This window comes from Phaethon aethereus (assembly GCF_964289735.1).
Source record: "Phaethon aethereus genome assembly, chromosome: 25".
Taxonomy (NCBI): domain Eukaryota; kingdom Metazoa; phylum Chordata; class Aves; order Phaethontiformes; family Phaethontidae; genus Phaethon; species Phaethon aethereus.
Genome location: NC_138601.1, coordinates 6,095,212 through 6,112,219, shown reverse-complemented (window position 1 = coordinate 6,112,219; position 17,008 = coordinate 6,095,212). Strand labels below are relative to the sequence as shown.

Here is a 17,008-nt window from a genome sequence, read left to right as displayed (position 1 = left end):
AAGTCTAAGACAGAGGAATAAAGCAGCTTGCCTAAAATTATGCACGGAGTAGTACTAGATCCTATATGCAAACCTAAGTTCCCCTGTCCATGTCCTATGCTCAGATCATCAAACAGAACCCAACAACATCCACTATGACCTCTAAAGCTAGAATTGGCTAATGCAGGAACAAAAATAGCATATTTACAATGTTTATACCATTGTCAAAAATGTGAGACAATACAAGCACTAAGACAACAAAAATACAGGCTTTCTTGAGTTTACAGGGGAAGCATGAGGAAAAACACATTTCATCTGGTACACAACCTGAAAGAAAAACAGATTGCTTTGAACAGTAGAAAGGTATCTCAGCCAGGAAATCTAAACCTGCAAATCTGCTTTATTTACGTGGTAACTTTATGGGAAAAAGGCTTAATTTTGTTCCTATACTAAATCTGTTATCTTCAGTGACCTATTGCATCCTTCTGGTGGTCATTTCAGTCTGCTGCTGGTGCTGCTCGTTTGTATTGCTCTCCCACAGCTCCCTCACCCGTGCCAGTGATCACCTGAGGGTTCAGGGCATGCGGCTGCAGCACTTGTGCATGAAGTTGAGTGACAGACTTCCAGGTAAACCAGAAATCAAACCCTCACTTCCCTTGAGTCAGATACTAAGTTAAGTCCATGGTTAACTGGAGAATTGGAAAATCCCAGTAACACATACAAAGACTTAAGTGACTAAGGAACTGGACTATGGAGAAAAATTCCCATTATACTCACTAACTGATGACAGCAAGCAGCCATCAGTCTCTCGTTTGGCCTATAATCTTCAGTTTCTCTACTGCCTGTGGAAGTCTCCGTGTACCTCAGTGTCATTTGTTGTCAATCGTTAAAATAACCCAAATGCTGCACTGCCTGAGCACTCAGAGTGCGCTTAAATTACTGGTTTGGGATGGGGAGCAAAGTAACCCAGACAGATTCTGGTACAAGCTGAAAATAACAAGTATGATTTAGGATCTACTGACCTTTTCCCTGAACCACACAAATGGTAGGTACCGTAGAAAACTGAAAGCTTTGCCAAATTGCAGGTCATTCCTTCCTGTACTGTTTTTAGTAAAAGAACTTCCTTTCTCAGTGGCGTAAAAGATTGCAAAATAAAAATCTGTCATTCTCTTTGCCCTCCCACTCCCTTGCCCAAAAATGGAACTCAAACCCCGAAACAATCAAGTATTGGGAAAGTCTGGATGTATCCCTTTGAATTTCCCCTACATATCGCTTAAAGCACCTAGCTTCAGAAAGGGAAATATATTTTAAAGTGCATTTACCACAGCAATAGTACCAGCACTAAAAGCTTTTCCCCTCATCCCTATTCTCTTCATTCAATGTCTGGGACAGATGAGAATCTCCCCAGAATTCATCCTTATTGTACCCTGAAGTCTCAGTGTATCTGCATCTATTTATGACACTGGAATAAAAAATCCAGTGTCATGCATCCTGCTCCGCACTAAACTCTACTCTGGAGCTTGTTTAGATTTATTGGGCATGAGGATCCAGCATGCGGTATATGTCTATTGGATACTGCATTTAAACAGCCGCTGTGAAATTATATCCCAGTGTGCGTGGGGGTGAAGAAACAGGACTAGAGAGAAGAAACTTCCCCTTCTCCCCTGCTCCTCTTCCATTCGCTCTGGCCACGCAGTTCAGTACTTGTTGATCCCAAAGATCCGGACTCCGTGAAGCTGAGGCAGTTTGGGGATCAAGACGCTCATAAGGGAGATGGTGTTGATTATGAAGTGTATCCGGTCATACTTTGTGTAAAAGCTGGTTAGAAAATACCTGGAGAGGAGGGGAACGGGAGAGAGAGGGGAAACTGAATTATAGCACTTCATTTTTCTGTTTCCCAGCACAGCACATGCAGCAGAAGCGGTGATCGGTACAGGCGCGCATCGCAGCTCAGCTGCCCCGGAGTACTCACAGGACAATGGGCATGATGGTCAGGAACTTGCGCGATGCTGTGAACTGCACGCCGTAGTCCATCTGCTCCCAGTGCGTCAGCAGCCGAGCCTTCCCCTGGTCCGGAGTCTCAAACGGAGTTCCTTTCACGGTATGTAGGAAGATGTACATGCTCTGTAGTGAATACAGATGCAGTGTGAAGCAGAGGCAGTGTTCTCTACGCCCCTCGCCACACCACCAGAAATGTTCAACTTCAGCAAGAACAGCACAGCTGTGGGAGCTTGCACCAGCGCGCTGTTCCACTAGAGGGTTGCATCGTCGCTGCTGGAAAACACGCTTGAACTTGCAGCAGCTAACAAAGCAGTGAGAGTTAGGGTAGAAGGCCACTAGCCGGGGCTAGTTCAGGCTTGGCTGTTACACGTGAGGCCGTTCGTTCAACTCCTGGGCATAAGCCAAGAAGGTGGTTGCAAGATTACAGCACTCTGATCTCTGGGATCAGGAGATTAGCATGGGCTCGCTCTACCGTGCAACAGCAATGCTAAATGCTTCCTAAAAAAGTGCTGGTAGAGCTGCGGGCAGTGAGGGTCTGCTACCGCTCTGATTACGAGTTAACTACTTGAAGTGGAGCACAAGTCACAGATAACAGCAAGTGTCTGGCTACATCACGTGTCTTTTAAGTATAGCTATTGCTGGCCTTTAAACTCCTTTCTGTTCCCAGGACCTAATTGTTTAAGCTGCCACAGAAGGGGAAGGAGCTGGATGAAAAGCAGGCAGCTTGTGAACTGAGCTCCAGGCAGCTCTAGCTGGTAGTTCTGTGTTTGTGTGTGGGTTTTCTTTCCCCCCGACCCTGATAGAGATGTGAATAACACTAGCATGAGGGTCCCCTTTAAGGGTTTCATTTTTGTCTGTGGAATAATCTCGGGCTGAGACGTTATTTTAAATAAAGGATGCAAAATTAATTTCTGCATCTCTAAAGCATTTTGTCCCCTGTGCTTTGAGGGTGAATGGCTGCCGAGAGGTCTGCTCCTCCGCTCTAGGGCCCCAGCACACCAAGACTTGTGCAGTGGGATGGTGGAGGCACAGAAGGGACCAGTTAAACACAGCAGCTGCTGGCATCATGGGAACCCCGGTGCCTGCACCCCCAGCACAGCACTTGACACCCATCCATTCTGGTACCTGATCCTTAGAAGGGGAGAATCTGTTTCTGAACTAATCTTTTGCTTTAAGCAGAACAAAGTTTACATTTTAATCTTGTTTTCTTAACTCTCATGAGGCCGATTCAGATTGTACCAACCGAAGTGAAAGCTGGCCTGTCACAACTACTCCTCTGTTAAGGGGGATGTGACAAAGGGACTTACCCTGCAGGCAAATGAATTCAGCGTCCCCTCTGAGCAGCCTCACCAGATGTCTGCTGTCTCATCAGTACCTAGGCTGGATTTAAATATATGACCTAGAGGCAAAGGTGCTGTCTGAGGGGTGGAGGTTGAGTAACTTACCCTGCATCTTTGGCAATACAGAGAAAGGAATTGTTTCAACAAGAATCTTATTAGATTGCTCTCAAAAGAGCAGCTGGTGCTGAGAGGTTACCCCTCCATGCCCTGGGAAGTCAAGCCAGCCACACTGTTCCCTTACCATGTTGTGAATGATGTTGGTAAGAGTCCAAACCACAGGGACACTGAAGAACGGGATGCTCAGGAGTACGACATGCAGCAGGCCAATTCCAAGGACGTAGGACAACCAGATGCCCCGGCTGTTCATGACACGGGTGTTGGGATTCACCTCGCTGTGTGCTGTTCCCACGTTCATGTTGGCTCTTGTGTCAGACGGACACCCCTGAAACTAAAGCAGCATCAGGTCAGTACTCGGATCGTGGTAGCCCTCCATCTAAATTGCTCAGGTGAGCACAGCGTGGGTGGAGCACCGTCTTGCTGTTAAGCAGACCTGAAATCTGTTGTTTGCTATAAAAATCGTAAGGCAGTTCACTTCTTTGCACCTTGTTATTTCCATTTGTAGAGCTGATGTTTCGAGGGGAAGCTAAATCTGGGAGCAGTTGAGATTTGGGAATAATGTGTGGGAAGCCCATCTGTGACAGAAGCTTGTGATCTGCTAAAACGTTTTCCTGGAACGAAGAAGTCAAGGTTCAATCCTGCGACTGCCTGACAAGACTCAAATGAATACTTCAGAGTCATCACCACAGTGTTAATCATGGCAGTGCTTGGCATGTGAAGCTTCTTACATGTTTAGGGGTTCATACCTTAAACTCAAAAAGAGAACACAGGTATTTGCAGAATAAAGGCACAGCGGCTCTATGTCAACAGATCTAATTAGTTCAGCTAAATTAACAGGGTTTTGCACAGCTCTAGAGGCTTTCTGGTCTCCTGGTCTGGCTTACATGTGTTGCCTTCCAATTTAAGACTTACGAAGTGGGGTGGAAAAAAGTAACAAAAAAATTCCCCCGCAGGGAAGGAGTGAGATTCTTCTTGAGGAACATCAAAAGTTAGAGATAACCAGGAAAAATGTGTTGGGAGGTTATTTCAGTAGCAAGAGCTGCAGAGGACATTGCTTTTCCCCTACCTGGAAAGAGCAGCTGCCACGTAGGAGGAATAGAGAGAGATGTTTTTCTAAACAATACCAGGAAGACGAGGAAGCAAGACAGTGTCATCCTCCCAGAGGAGCAAGTCTTTGGAGTGGTGCCCTACAGACAACACTGGTATCAGAGTGGCTTTTTGGACTGCTGCACCGATAGCACAGCAGCAGGTATTGGTCAGCTTTAAGGCTTTCTGGGAAGATGAGAGCTCTGGTTTACTGGTTTCCAGGGATTACAGGAAATAGCACAAATTAGAACCGCTGTAAAGCTGAATATCTTTACACCGAGATCAGGGAAGTTCTTGGGTAAAATCATCTTTGTCCCTGTCCCACGGAGATACGGTTTCATTAGATAGTAGGGTCTGTCCTTGTACGGAGGACCCTGAGGTGAGGGCTGTTTCCTGCTGTCTAGCCTTGTGTTTTTGCTGCCTTGGTTCCCACAGCTGGAAGGCGGCGTCGCTGTTCTCTCTAGCCCTCACAGTCTTCAGTCTCAGGAGGCGAGTCCGAGCCAGATCTAACATTACGCTCTGCATGTCGCTGCCAGCTGTTCTGAGTTCCCTTGCAGAGTGCTGGGCCTGCGTTGTTTCAGAAGCTGACGTTCTCCCTTGTTCCTGCCCAGGGCTAGGACACAAAGTGAATGCTTGACTCTGCTGCTCCTGGGACGCTCACTGTAACTTTGAAGCCTCTTGCCACTGCGCAGGCAGCTCTGGTGAGGCAGGGCTGCTAGGTGAGCTGAACGGCGCTCACCTACCTCTGCTACCGAGGTGTCAATTGGGGGGCTTATATCTGGAGAAGGTTTTTGTTACCAGAAAAGAGGTTTGCAGGTCTGTGGAGCGCTTGTTTTCTTGTCATCCATCTCTGGGTCAAAGGATATTGGCTACTGGATATTCCAGGGAAAAGCCTGAAGCTTGGTCTGGAAGCAGGACTTGCAGCCAGGGTTTGGCACTCCAGCCCTAGCACGGGGAGCAGCTCCATCCTTATTCTGGTGCAATTCCTAAGGGCTTTCAGAAAGAAATCTAGCAGTTGCAGTGAAGCATAAACATGAGTCAAAAAAGTCATATTGTTGCAACAACAACAAAAAAAAGCAAACACCACTGTGGAATGCGTAAACAGGAGTGCTGTTTGCCAGACATAGGGAATAATTCTCCTAGATATTGGTAAGGCCTCAGCTAGAATACTGTCCAGTTCAGGGAAGAGCTGGAGCCAGTCCAGGGGAGAGCAGCGAGAATAAGCAGGGGTGTAGGAAAAACGTGACCTGCAAGGACAGATTGAAGGGAGTGGGTTTGTTTAGTCTAGAGAACACTGGAGAGGGACATGAGGAATAGTCCTCAAACCCTTAACAGACAGCTGCACTGAGAAGGGAGACAAATTGTGCAGTGGAGTTAACTGCACGACTGGGACTCAGAGCAACTCGATAATGCGGAAGGACTGATGTCGGAACAGGCTGCCTGCAGAAAGTGACCCGTGGTCTAGCCAGAGGCTTCAAGTTTCATAAATAGAAAATTAAGATTCCTCTTTGGGATGGGGGAGTTGATCAGGTGGCCTCTTCAGGACCCTCTTTTCTTGAAACGATGCCGTTACGCAGAGGCTACGGAAGCTAGCAGGCCTTCCTGCAAGGCCTGCAGCTAGAAGCGCATCCTGCATGTGAACTAATAAAGTGGAATTTCCCTTGGAGGACAACCACGAGTGTAATTTTCAAAAACCAATAAGCAACTTCTACTTGGTCCCCCCTGCAAATGAGGGCAGTTGCAAACCTGCAGCTGGGTGGCAACGGGCCAAACTTCGAAGCCATATGTGAAGCAGTTCTCCTCCCTGTGCCTCAGTTTCCTTGCTTGTAAAAACGAGTATTAGATGGGTGAAGCGCTAGAACGTACAAGAGGCTAATTCGTTCTTGTGAGAGAGATAGGGAGCTGTCAAGTGTTAGGTCCTATGATGAGGGTAATTCCGTGTGCTTCTCCAGTTCTGTCCTTCTCCACCTTAATATTTCATCTGTGAATCTCTTCCAGTTCTGAACTGGTGTTTGCAGTCCTTGCCCAAGCTCTGCGCTCACTTTGGATTGCACATGCCGCTCTGCACAGCATTGCAAAAGCCTGGCTGGGGGAGCGTGAGTTCTCAAAGCTCTGATCCCTACCCCCATCCCAGATCCCATGTTGTTTGCCTTCTGATTTTACACCAGGGACTTGTTCACCTGCAGGAAAAACAAGGCGAAACACAACAGTGGGAGGAACTCCAGCTCCCCTGGGAGCAGCTGGCTGTGAAGCTCTGCTTTCCCACTTGTGCAGCGGGGTTTTTTGGGGACAGAAAAGCTTTAATGTTTCACCAGACCGAGTGTGAAGGTCAGGGCTGCGCTGACGTTGGACCGTGTCCATCCAAGGAGGGGAAAAGTCGGAACTCTGGTCAGAGGCAAACGGTGGGCTGTGATGAAGCTGAGCCCTTCCTCTGCCTGATCCTTTGTGTCCTGCTCCCGACCTCCTGCGCGCCGCTGTGCCAGCTCGCTGTCCACAGCTCTGTGGGGAAGGACTCTTGCTATGGGGCTTGGAGCAAGTCTGGGGGCTGCCAGCGCAGCTTCTGCCTGAGAGCATCTCCCCGCCTGTGAGGCATGGGGAAACAAAACAACACCAGTGGTGCGCCACTCGTTTTGTCATCCATCAGCTGCTGCAGGACCCAGAGCCTCCCACTGCAGCCGTGCTGCCAGCGCCCCAAAGCGTGGTCCCTTCCCCACCGTGGCTTTTACCCCAGAGGTGCGGGACCCCCATCTAGATCCTGGCCCCTTGTGCTTCGGCGGTGCCGCAGCCCCATCGGTGCTCGGCAGCCGTGCTGCTCTTCCCACAGCTCTTCCCCAGGGCGGCGCAGGGTCGTGCCTGGGCCTGGCACACCGTTGTGCCCCAGCCCCATGCAGGAGCTTCACCTGGGCCGGCGGAGGGAAGGAGAGCTCGAAGCTCAGGCGTGTATCTCGGTGGATCTTCCCCAGTGTTCCCAAACTGCCAGTGATTATGATCCCACGGAGCCTCCGAGGAGCCGAGATCCCGATCTCTGGCAGCAACAGCAACCACCATCGCCCAAGCGAGTATTTCAAACCCTTCTTTGCAAGATGGCATCAGCGTTTGAACCAGAGCATCGGGTACATCAGAGCTGTTGGTGAACACGGCCGATAGCGGAGGGAGCCGAGGGGGAGGTCAGACGAAGGGTCCCGCTCCAGCCCTGGCTCGCCGACGGACTTTAACATGTCTGAGCTGCAGCGCTGCTGTGTTCCTCCTCGGGCAGCCAGGAGGGCCCGGAGCTGGTGGAGGTGACGGGAGGGCGGCGAGCAGAAACGGGGGGCTGAGGAGAAGCGAGAGCCATCCTGCGTGGGAGCAGCTGGGGCTCTGCTTGTCCCCAGCCTTTTCTGCTAAATTCTGAAGGGAAGTTTTTGACATGTGGGGGGAAGCTGTGCCTCAGGTTTCTCCAGGCACTGTGGGGGCTCGGGCGTGGGGACTTGGGCTTGGGCTCCCGGACCCCGGGCTCCCCGCGGCCTGGCCCTGCACAGTGTGACCGTGGGGCCACCCACGCCCTCGCGAGACCACCCCTCCCCCCATCCTCTGGGAGCTTTCTGGCTCCATCTCAGCAGCTGCTTTTTTATTTCTTGCGGGTGTTTTTCTTTCGGGACGGGCCCACGCGAGACACCTCCCCCCGCTCCCGCTGCCCCCCCGCCTCCCCGCGCTGCCCCACGGGCCGGGAGCGAGGCTCGGCCGCCGCCTGCTCCCGGGGAGGGGGCGAGGCGGCCGGGCCGACCCCGTACCCCCGGGGACGCGCCGCCGCGCCCGGCCCGCACTCACCGCCGCTCGGCTCGGCCCGGCCCGGCCCGGCTCGGCGGGGCCGGGGCTCTCTCCGTCGCGCACCCCGCCGCCCCGGCTGCGCTCCCGGCGGGCAGCTGGGCCCGGCCCGCCCCGCCGCCGCGGCACGCCGGGAGCTGTAGTCCCGGCAGCGCCGAGCGCCGCGCCCGCCGCGGGAGAGGCCGGCCCGGGGGCGGTCTTACCGTGCGCCGCGGGGCCGGCCAGCGGCCCGCGCCCCTGGGGCGGCGGCGGGGAGGGGTCCTCTGCCCCTCCGCTGGCTTCGTGCACCCGTGGCCGGTGGCTCCTCTGGCCGCGGGACCCCAGCCCTGCCCGCCCCGCGCCGGGGGGCTCGGCCGCAGCCAGGCGCCCGCGGCAGGCCGGCGGCGTGCAGCCGGGCCCCCGGCCGAGGCCCGGGGCCGGGAGCGCTGGATTCCTGCGCTGGAGCGCGGGGGGGACCACCTGGCCCTGCTTTTGTCTGCGCGACCGTCGGAGCGCGTGGCGCGGCCGCGGCCCCCGGGTGCGCGCTGCCCTGGGTGCGGGGCCTCGTGCACACCAGCCGCCGCCGGCTCTTCCGAGCGGCGGGTGCTGCGCCGTCGCCCAACGGTGAAGCCGCTTTGTGCTGCAGACCCCCCGAGCGGAGCTGCGCCGGGGCCCTGGCCCGAGCGGAGCCCCCGGCCCCCCATGCGACGCCCGGCAGCGGGGTCTCCCGGCTGCCCACCTCGCGGATGCAGCTCTGCCCGTGCCGCTCGCGGCCCGCCGGCCTTGCCTGGGTGCTCACAGCCCTCCCTGGCCACTCGGCGAAGCCCATCTGAGGGGTTTTGGTTTTGGCCGGGGTGGGTTTGCAGCGCTGCTCTGCACGGAAGAAACAGAGGATTCCTCCGGCCCCACAGGGCTCCTGGGCTGAGCTCTGCACGCTGTGTGTGTCCATCTGGCCTCCGCACCAGCCACGCGTCCGGCTCCAGGCCTGAGCTGGCTTGCACCGGGCGGTTGTGTGCCGGCTGGGCACGGCGAGGGCCCCGTGCTGCTGGCAGGGCACGGGGCTGCTCACCAGCGGCTGCTCCCGGGGGGCCTTGGGTGCTGGGGGGGGCCATGCGCACGGTAAAAGCAGCCGTTGGGCTGCTGCTGGGCACTGCGGCTGCTGGGCGGGAGAACCCGGTCCCTGCCTGGCTTCTCCGGGGTGCTCTCGCTGGCAGGGCAAGGTGCAGGGATGCCGGCATGCGGAGGCGGGGGATCCCGCGGGAGCCGGCCCTGCTCTGCAGGACAGCCACGCGCGCACGGCAGGCGCTATTTTTATCCCCGCTGCTGCCTGACTGAGCGGCTCCCTCTGTGCGGTGACATCTAATTTAGCAGCTTCCCCGCATCCCGCTGACTCCGCACGTGAGGGGGAAGCACAATGCGACAGCTATTTTTAAACACCCATAAATATTAATCCCTCTCAGTGATGCAGCAGGCAGGCTCTCGCTGCTGGTGCGAGTGCGGCGGGGGGACCCGTTCCCTGGGCTCCCCAGACCGGATTCGCTTGCCCAGGGAACCCCGGTGCCGGGGATGGGGGGTTTCCCCGGGGGATCCGGCCCCGGCCGCAGCCCGGGCCGGCAGCTGCCTGGACCAGCGTGTTCCCCGTGCTCAGCGGGGCAATTCCCATATGGATTCCCAGGCCTCGCTCACTCCCGGCCGCTCTCCTGGGCTGCCAGTCCCTCTGCCTGGTCAATACCGGCTATATTTAGCACCGCAGTGGCAGCAAGGAGCCGCTGACGGCTATTTTTAGCCAGTCCTGCTGCGGCTGCGGCGAGGAAGGGTCTGCGTGGGGTCGTGCTGCACTGCAGGCGCTGGGTTTTCAGGCTGGCAGGTGCTGGGTCCCGGCATGTGGGACCCCCCTCCCGGTGCTGCTCCCACTCCGGGGTCTCTGCCCGCTGCCGCAGCGACCCTCCACCGCTCTGGGTCCTGGTGTGAGCTGGGACCCGCTGAAAGCTCAGCACCGCCAAGCCCCCTCTTGCTGCCTTGGCCCCTCGATTCCTGCAGGCCCGTCCCGCGGCGGGCGGCTGTGTCATCAGAGCCGGCCCCACGCTGCTGCAGCCCCAGCGCTGCTCCCGCTCCGTGCATGGCAGTGGGACCGGTGAGAGGCAGCACAAGGCCCCTCCGCTGCCCAGCCAAACGGGGAGACACCAGCAAAAGTGCCCAGAGCATCGCGGCTCCCGGCTGCGTCCCAGGCCAGCCCTGCCCTGTGTTGAGCCTGGCTCGGCTCCCAGCCCCAGCGCAGGCTCCGGGGGCAGCCCAAAGCCCCTCTGGGCCACCGGCCTGGTGCCGGGGCAGGACGCGGTCCCGGCTGCCCCGGCACGTGCTGACCCTCTGTCCTGGCAAATCCTGACCCTGAGGTGCAGAGCCTGGGGCAGATCGGGATCCCGCTGTGCTACCGGCTCGGCCCTGGCCCCGTCCTCCCTGCCTGGCCCCGGCTGGAGTGTGGGGGTCCCGGGGAGTGCGGGGGTCTCTGGGAGCGTCTAGCTGCGCCTCTCCCATCTGGTTTGTTCCCCTCATGGCGCCGGGACCCAGGCCGGCTTATCCTCCCCGAGAGCCAGGGCAGGGCCGTCCCCCCGGGGCGAACCGGGGCCGGGGCGCCGGCGGCGGCACGGCGAGGGCACGGGCCCCGGCCGCGGTGTCCCGTTCGGCGGGGCCGGGCGCACCGGCGCCCGCCCGGTAACGGCGGCCGCTCTCCATGGTCCTGAGCCGGCCCCGCCGGTGTTCCGGGGCGCCGAGGCACCGCGCAGCCCCGAGCTGCTGCCCAGCCCAGAGAGCCCGGGACCGGGCGGCTCGGGGTTGGGCTGGGGGCCCGCTCCGGCCCCCCGCGGGGCCGGCCCCTGCCCCCCCCGCTGCCCACCGCGGCTCGGGTTTCCCCGGGTAAGCGATGCCGGGGCCGGGGGGGAGGCTGCGGGAGGGAGGGCGCGGCGGGAGGTCGGGGGTCCCCTGCTCTTCCCGAGGGGCTGCGGCGGGGGACCCTAGGGGGCCCTGGGTGGCGGCGGGGGGCAGAGCAGGGGGGCGCCCAGCGCCCGGGGGCGGGTCGGGGTTGCCGTGGGTGCTCCCACCAGGGTTTGGGGCGGGGCGCGGCGGGGCGAGGGGCGTGGAGCTCCCCGGGATGCACCGGCTGCCCCTGGGGTCCCGGCAGCTCCTCGCCGGGTCTCCCCGGTCCCCCTCCCCCGTGCCGGGTCGCGGGGCAGAGGCTCTTCCGCGGGATGGGGGGCTAGAAAGGGCCCGGGTGCGGGGCCGGGGGTGCTCAGCGCTGTACGGCCCCCCCCGGCGGGGCGGGCCGGGGGCGGGGAGCCCCGGGGAGGCCCGGGCGGAGGATCCCGCCCACTGGCCCCGCCGCCGCCGCCGGCTCCGGGCCCGCCGCGCTGCGCGGGGCGCGGCCGCTCCGGCCCGGGGCGCGGGGCCGCTCCGCCGCCGCGGGGCTGCGCACGGCAGGTGAGTCCGCACCGGGACCCCCCGGCGGCGGGGGCGGGCGGCGGGGGGGGCTGTCCCCGGCAGCGCCGCGCCGAGCTGAGCTTCCCCTGGGGAAGCACCGGGGCTTCCCTCGCCCGCAACGGCCCCGGTGCCGAGCGGAGCCGGCGCTGGAGCGGAGCCGAGGGGAGCCCCGGGCATCCCGGCGCCCGCAGAACCTCCCCGCCGGCGGCCCGTCCTGCCCCCGGCACCGCAGCCGCCCTTCCCGGGGCTGGCGGCGACCCGCGGGATCGGGCCGGGGACCCCCCTGTCCTGCTGTGGGCCGGGGGCCCCGGCGCTGGGGCAGGGGCTGCCTGTGCCTGTCCTTCGCCGCGGTGCGTGGTCCATCGACCCCACCGCGGGGCCCGGGGGAGCCGCATCCCCCCCGCGGGGGTCCGGAGGAGGTCCCCGGGGCCCGGGGACGACGCAGCCCCTGTCCCGGGTCACCGTGTCACGGCTCGGGCCGGTGGTTTTCCCGCGGCGCCGCGGGAGGGTGGTCCCAAGGGGCAGCGTTTGCCCCAGGTTACTTCTGGCAAACCTGGGGGGCCAGTCCCCCTGCCTGGCTGATGTGTGGTGTGGGGCTGGGGTTCCCGGTGCCCTGCAGCCGTGCTGAGCCCAGGTCCCTGCTCGGGCACCTCGAGGGGCCCGGGGAGGCGGCAGCGCTGGGGTCGACTCCGCACTGGCGTGACCTTGGGGTGTGCTGGCGTTACGGTGCCCATCTGCCAGGGCCACCCTTGGGTGGGCACCTCTGCCCCTCCGCTGGAGAGCCCCAGTCAGCACCTAGGAGCGGGTTTGCCGGTGGCAGGGTGCTCCAAGGAGCCACGGGTGCTGGGAGCAGCAGCCAGGCTTGCCCAGGAGGTGCCTGCATAGCACAGTTTTTGCCTGACAGGGTGCCACGGGGCACCCTTTTACACTGCTGTCTTGAATCGTGGGATGGTGGGGAGAGCTCTTGCATCCAGCCTCAATGGCTCTGCCATCGCGGTGCTGCCGAGGATGGTCTGGGGCCCCTGGACACGGCGGGACCCATGGCTAGGCAAGCCGGGCAGCACGCTCACGGGGCTCGGACGGGGCCCTTATCTGCTGCCGCCACCCTGGGAACTCACTGCACACTCAGCTCCAGTGAATTTCCTTTTTCTGTTTTTGTTTCTTTCCTGCTGACGTTTTTCCCCTTCGGAATAAAGGGCTGGATGGGGACCATGGTTACAGGGTGGTGTGGGCAGCCGGCCCCGCGGCTGGGGTGGCACCAGGCAGGGGACAGTGGTGCCCAGCCACCCGCCTGTGCCAGCCCTCTCGAACCGGGGAAACCCGGCGTGTGTCTGCGTGTGCCCCGGGCGCTGCTGGGGAGCAGAGCCGGGAAGCAGGAACCTGCTCTGCCTCTGCCCACGCGTGTTTTCCATCGCGTTCCCCGGGGGCTGCCTGCAGAGCCCTGGCTGCTTGTCTGGAGCCAGGGCTCGCCCGCTGGCGCATCCCGCCGGCCAGCGCCGCAGGATGTATCGGCCTTCTGCGAGCGAGTGACCAAACCGCCGGTGACCTTGGCGGGGCGGGAGCTCACCCCCGCCTCTGGCTCAGCCTGAGCCGTCTCCGTTTGTTACAGCCCAGCTGCCGGCACGCAGGAGACGTGCCTTTGCTCGGCCTCTTGGGGCCTGATCCTGTCACACAGGAACCCTGAGCGGGGCCGCTGATGGGTAGAGGATGGGGAGATGGGTGAGCCGTGCCAGCTGGCCCTGTCCCCATCCCCATCCCCGTCCCCATCCCACGGCCAGGCCGCGCCGGGGCGGGCGTGATGCTTGCAGCTGGCACAGCAGCAGTTCTGCCTCTTGGCACCCCCGGCCTGACGCTGTCTCCTTGCTGTCTCTGTCTCAGATGCACCGAGTCTAGCCGAAACCACCGCGGGCGAGAGCCACCGGGCCAGCAGCCGCGTGATAAAGCCCGCATGGCAACATGCCTGCGGCAGAGCGGGTCCTCCTCTGCTCGGTGACCATGTGGCTGCTCCTGCAGAGCCTCCTCCTCCTGGCCTCCTGCCTCCGCTCGGCCGCCGCCTTCCCCAAGGGCTGCTACCCCTCAGAAGAGGAGGGGCTGAAGACCTTCCGCTGCAGCAACGCTCGGCTGACCGAGGTCCCCAGAGACATACCCAACGACACCAACAAGCTCTACCTGGACTCCAACCGAATCCCTTTCCTGCCCCGCAACGCCTTCCGGGACCTGCCGCTCCTGCTGGAGCTGGATCTGTCCCACAACGCCATCGCCGGCGTCGAGAGCGGGGCTTTCCGGGGCCTGGCCGAGCACCTGCACTTTCTGGACTTGTCTTCCAACAGGCTGGTGTCGGTCAGCAAAGATGCCTTTAGCAACCTGAAGGCCAAGGTCAACCTCTCCAACAACCCCTGGCTGTGCGACTGTCGGCTGCAGGAGCTGATCCGCACGGTGGACCTGGTGGCCGGCTCTTCGGGCGGCATCGTGTGTGACTCCTCCGCGCAGGAGGAGCACGTCGGCAAAGCTTTCCTGCAGGTGATCACCGACACGGACTTCTGCAACGTGTACAAAAAGACCACGGACATCGCCATGCTGGTCACCATGTTCGGCTGGTTCGCCATGGTGATCTCGTACCTGGTCTACTATGTGCGGCAGAACCAGGAGGACGCCCGGCGGCACCTGGAGTATCTCAAGTCCCTGCCCAGCAAGCAGCGGAGGTCGGAGGAGTCGTCCACTATCAGCACGGTGGTGTGAGGCACCGGCATCCCACAGGACACGGGGACCTGCAGAGCTGGGGATCGGCCGCTCCGTAGGCTTGCCACGGCTGCAGGAGCTGCCACGAGCCACCGTCATCGCACAGAAATAGTCACGGATTTGGTTTGTTCTGCTTGGGGAAGCGGCGTCTGGCAGTGGGAGCCGCGGCCGGCGGGCGCCTGGCTCTGGCGCAGCGAGGGGCGAAGCGGCTGCGGTCAGGGACGATTATCGGCGGTGAGCACAGAGTGACCACGGCATCCGCTCGCTACCTCTGCGTTACGAAGGACTGGAGAGACACCGAGCATCCCCCCGGCATGCGGCCGTTGCTCCGACCAACCTGGACGTTCAGATTTCATTTAAAAGTTTTATATTTCCTTTGCAGAGATCCCTTGGGGCATTAACGAAATCGGTGTTTTAATCCCCCCCGGTTTTATCCTCGGCTGCCCGAGGGATGTTCCTGGCAGCGCGGGGCAGCCGGGGCCTGGCTCCCTGCCTGGATGGGCAGCGGGCAGGGCTGGGCCACGGGGAGGAGCGGTACGGCCGCGAGGCCGGTGCCCTGCCGGGTCGCCGGCCCCAGGGGGGTCACGGGCTGTGACCGCAGCCTGGCGGCACCGAAGGGCAGGGCGGGAGTGAGGACACGTCGGTTGGGAAAGGCAGGAGTCGGGTCGGGGGGTGCCCCGCTCCAGCTCTCGTGCTGGCCGGTGCCACCCCATCTCCCATCCCAGCCCCCGCGGCTCCCCACTCCTTTCCCGGTACCCCCGGGCCAGGTGGAGCGAGGGGCGTGGGGGTCCCTGCTCGGAGACAGGGTGGCTGGTGGGCAACGCCAGCACCTTCCCCCTCGGAGCACGCCGTTCCTGGATAAGCAAATGGGGAATAAGAAGCAAATGGGAGATGAGCTCCCCTGAGGCTGAGCCAAGGGAGGTGGGTGCTGACGGGGGGAACCGAGGGGTCCAGGCGGTGGGTCCAGCCCTGCCGGGATGTCGGGGGGAGCGGGTTTCCCCTCGGTGCTCCCCAGGGACTGCATGGGTGGGCATTGGCAGCCGGGTAGCACCCCTCACCAGCCTGCTCCGATCATCCGCCGGAGGAGAGCTCCCACCTCTCGCTCCGGGACTCGCAAGGCTGCCGACCGGTCACTGTGACGGGAAGCGGGGATGGGGGGAGCCGCCACGGCTCCTCCGCCCTCTCCCCACTCCCGCGCCACTGGCAGGAGCCTGAATCTCCCCTAAAATGCCCCAACATCCCTTCTTGACACTTCAAGTATTGGGCTGCGGGTTCCTGGTGTCAGTAGGTAGAGGCGAGGCCGGGGCGCCGGGGGCCGGCCTGGGTGGGGGTCGGTGCCCACCTTTGGGTGCGCGGGGTTCAAGCGGCAACTCAGAGCAAAGCCAGAGCAGACCCAGCCTGTTCCAACCAAGTGTCTGGTCCCTGAGAGAGCTGGTTTTGCTGGTTTTGCCCTTTTTTTAAACCAACTGATGCTAAATTGCCTTAATTCACCAAGAGCACCAACCAAAGCTGCTTGAACTTCCTCTGTGCCGGGCCAGACCCGGCTCCAGCCACCCCGGCGCAGCGGGGGCTTATTGCCAGGTCCGGCCTCAGACCCTGGTGCGGGCAGCACATTTCGGCGCAGGCAGGGCTCCAGCCCCCAGCTGCTGCCCATCCTCCCGCACGCCGGTGCTGGCAGGAGCCATGGGACGGAGCTGGCCGGGAGCGGCGCCCGCGCCCTTCCACAAGTGCCTACTTTCCCAGCGCAGAGCAGGGGCTCTGCCACGCACAAGCGCCTCAGCACCAGCCCCAGTCCGGGCGTCCCCGGGGCCTGCAGCCCCACGGCAGCTCCCTCCTCCGCACAACCGGCTGCGGAGAAAAGGGGCTGGGGGGGCACCGGACCGAGCCACCACCAGCGGCTGCACCGCAGCCCCGGGTGCTGCTCCAACAGGGGCATCGCCGGGGGGCCGCTCCCATGACCGCGGCGTGCGGGGACACCCGGGACCGTCTGACCCAATGTGTGTTTTGTTTAAGGGACCTTTTACGTTCTCACTTTGTACGACAATAAAGTTGGCTTTTACTTTGGAGCCCGCGCCTGGCGTGTGCTGGTGTGTGTGTCTGCGGGGGGCACGGGGCGCTGCTCCTGTGCCAGCTGCGGCGGGTGGCGTCCCCAGTGCCAGGACCACCCCTGTCCCCGGTGGCATCCTGGCTGCAAAGGAAGGGCGAAGGGTGCCGGCGACAGCCGATGTCTTCCCAGAGCCACGTCCGGCTCTGCTGCGTGCTCCCAGGCTGACGCTTTCGGAAACGCGATACTTGGTCCCTCCGGTAACCCTGCCTTCGCCTTCAATAAATGAACACCCCGCGGCTCGGTGCCTGCGAGCACGGCTCAGGTCACTGGCACGGTGCCGGTCCCCAAGCCGTGTTGCACCGGGACCCCGTGGGGCGGCTGGCAGGGGCCCTGCTCCGCTCCCTGCCCTCCCGTCCCCACCAGACCAGATCCGGGCATCGTG

At 61.2% G+C, this 17,008-nt stretch overlaps 2 protein-coding genes across 2 annotated transcripts; one reads left to right on the top strand and one right to left on the bottom strand.

Moving 5' to 3' along the window:
- Window positions 1–1,676: 1,676 nt before the first annotated feature.
- ORMDL3 (ORMDL sphingolipid biosynthesis regulator 3) lies at window positions 1,677–3,747 on the bottom strand (the record flags this gene model as incomplete). Its single annotated transcript, XM_082010417.1, has 3 exons — window positions 3,562–3,747; window positions 1,952–2,103; window positions 1,677–1,812 (listed from the first exon to the last, which is right to left on the bottom strand). The coding sequence occupies exons 1-3, from the start codon at window positions 3,733–3,735 to the stop codon at window positions 1,677–1,679; spliced, it is 462 nt and encodes a 153-aa protein (XP_081866543.1). The 5' UTR covers window positions 3,736–3,747.
- Window positions 3,748–13,583: 9,836 nt separating this feature from the next.
- Window positions 13,584–14,519, top strand: LRRC3C (leucine rich repeat containing 3C; the record flags this gene model as incomplete). The annotated part of the gene is made up of 1 exon (XM_082010435.1): window positions 13,584–14,519. Exon 1 carries the CDS (start codon window positions 13,737–13,739, stop codon window positions 14,517–14,519), a length of 783 nt encoding a protein of 260 aa, XP_081866561.1. The 5' UTR covers window positions 13,584–13,736.
- Window positions 14,520–17,008: the final 2,489 nt, after the last annotated feature.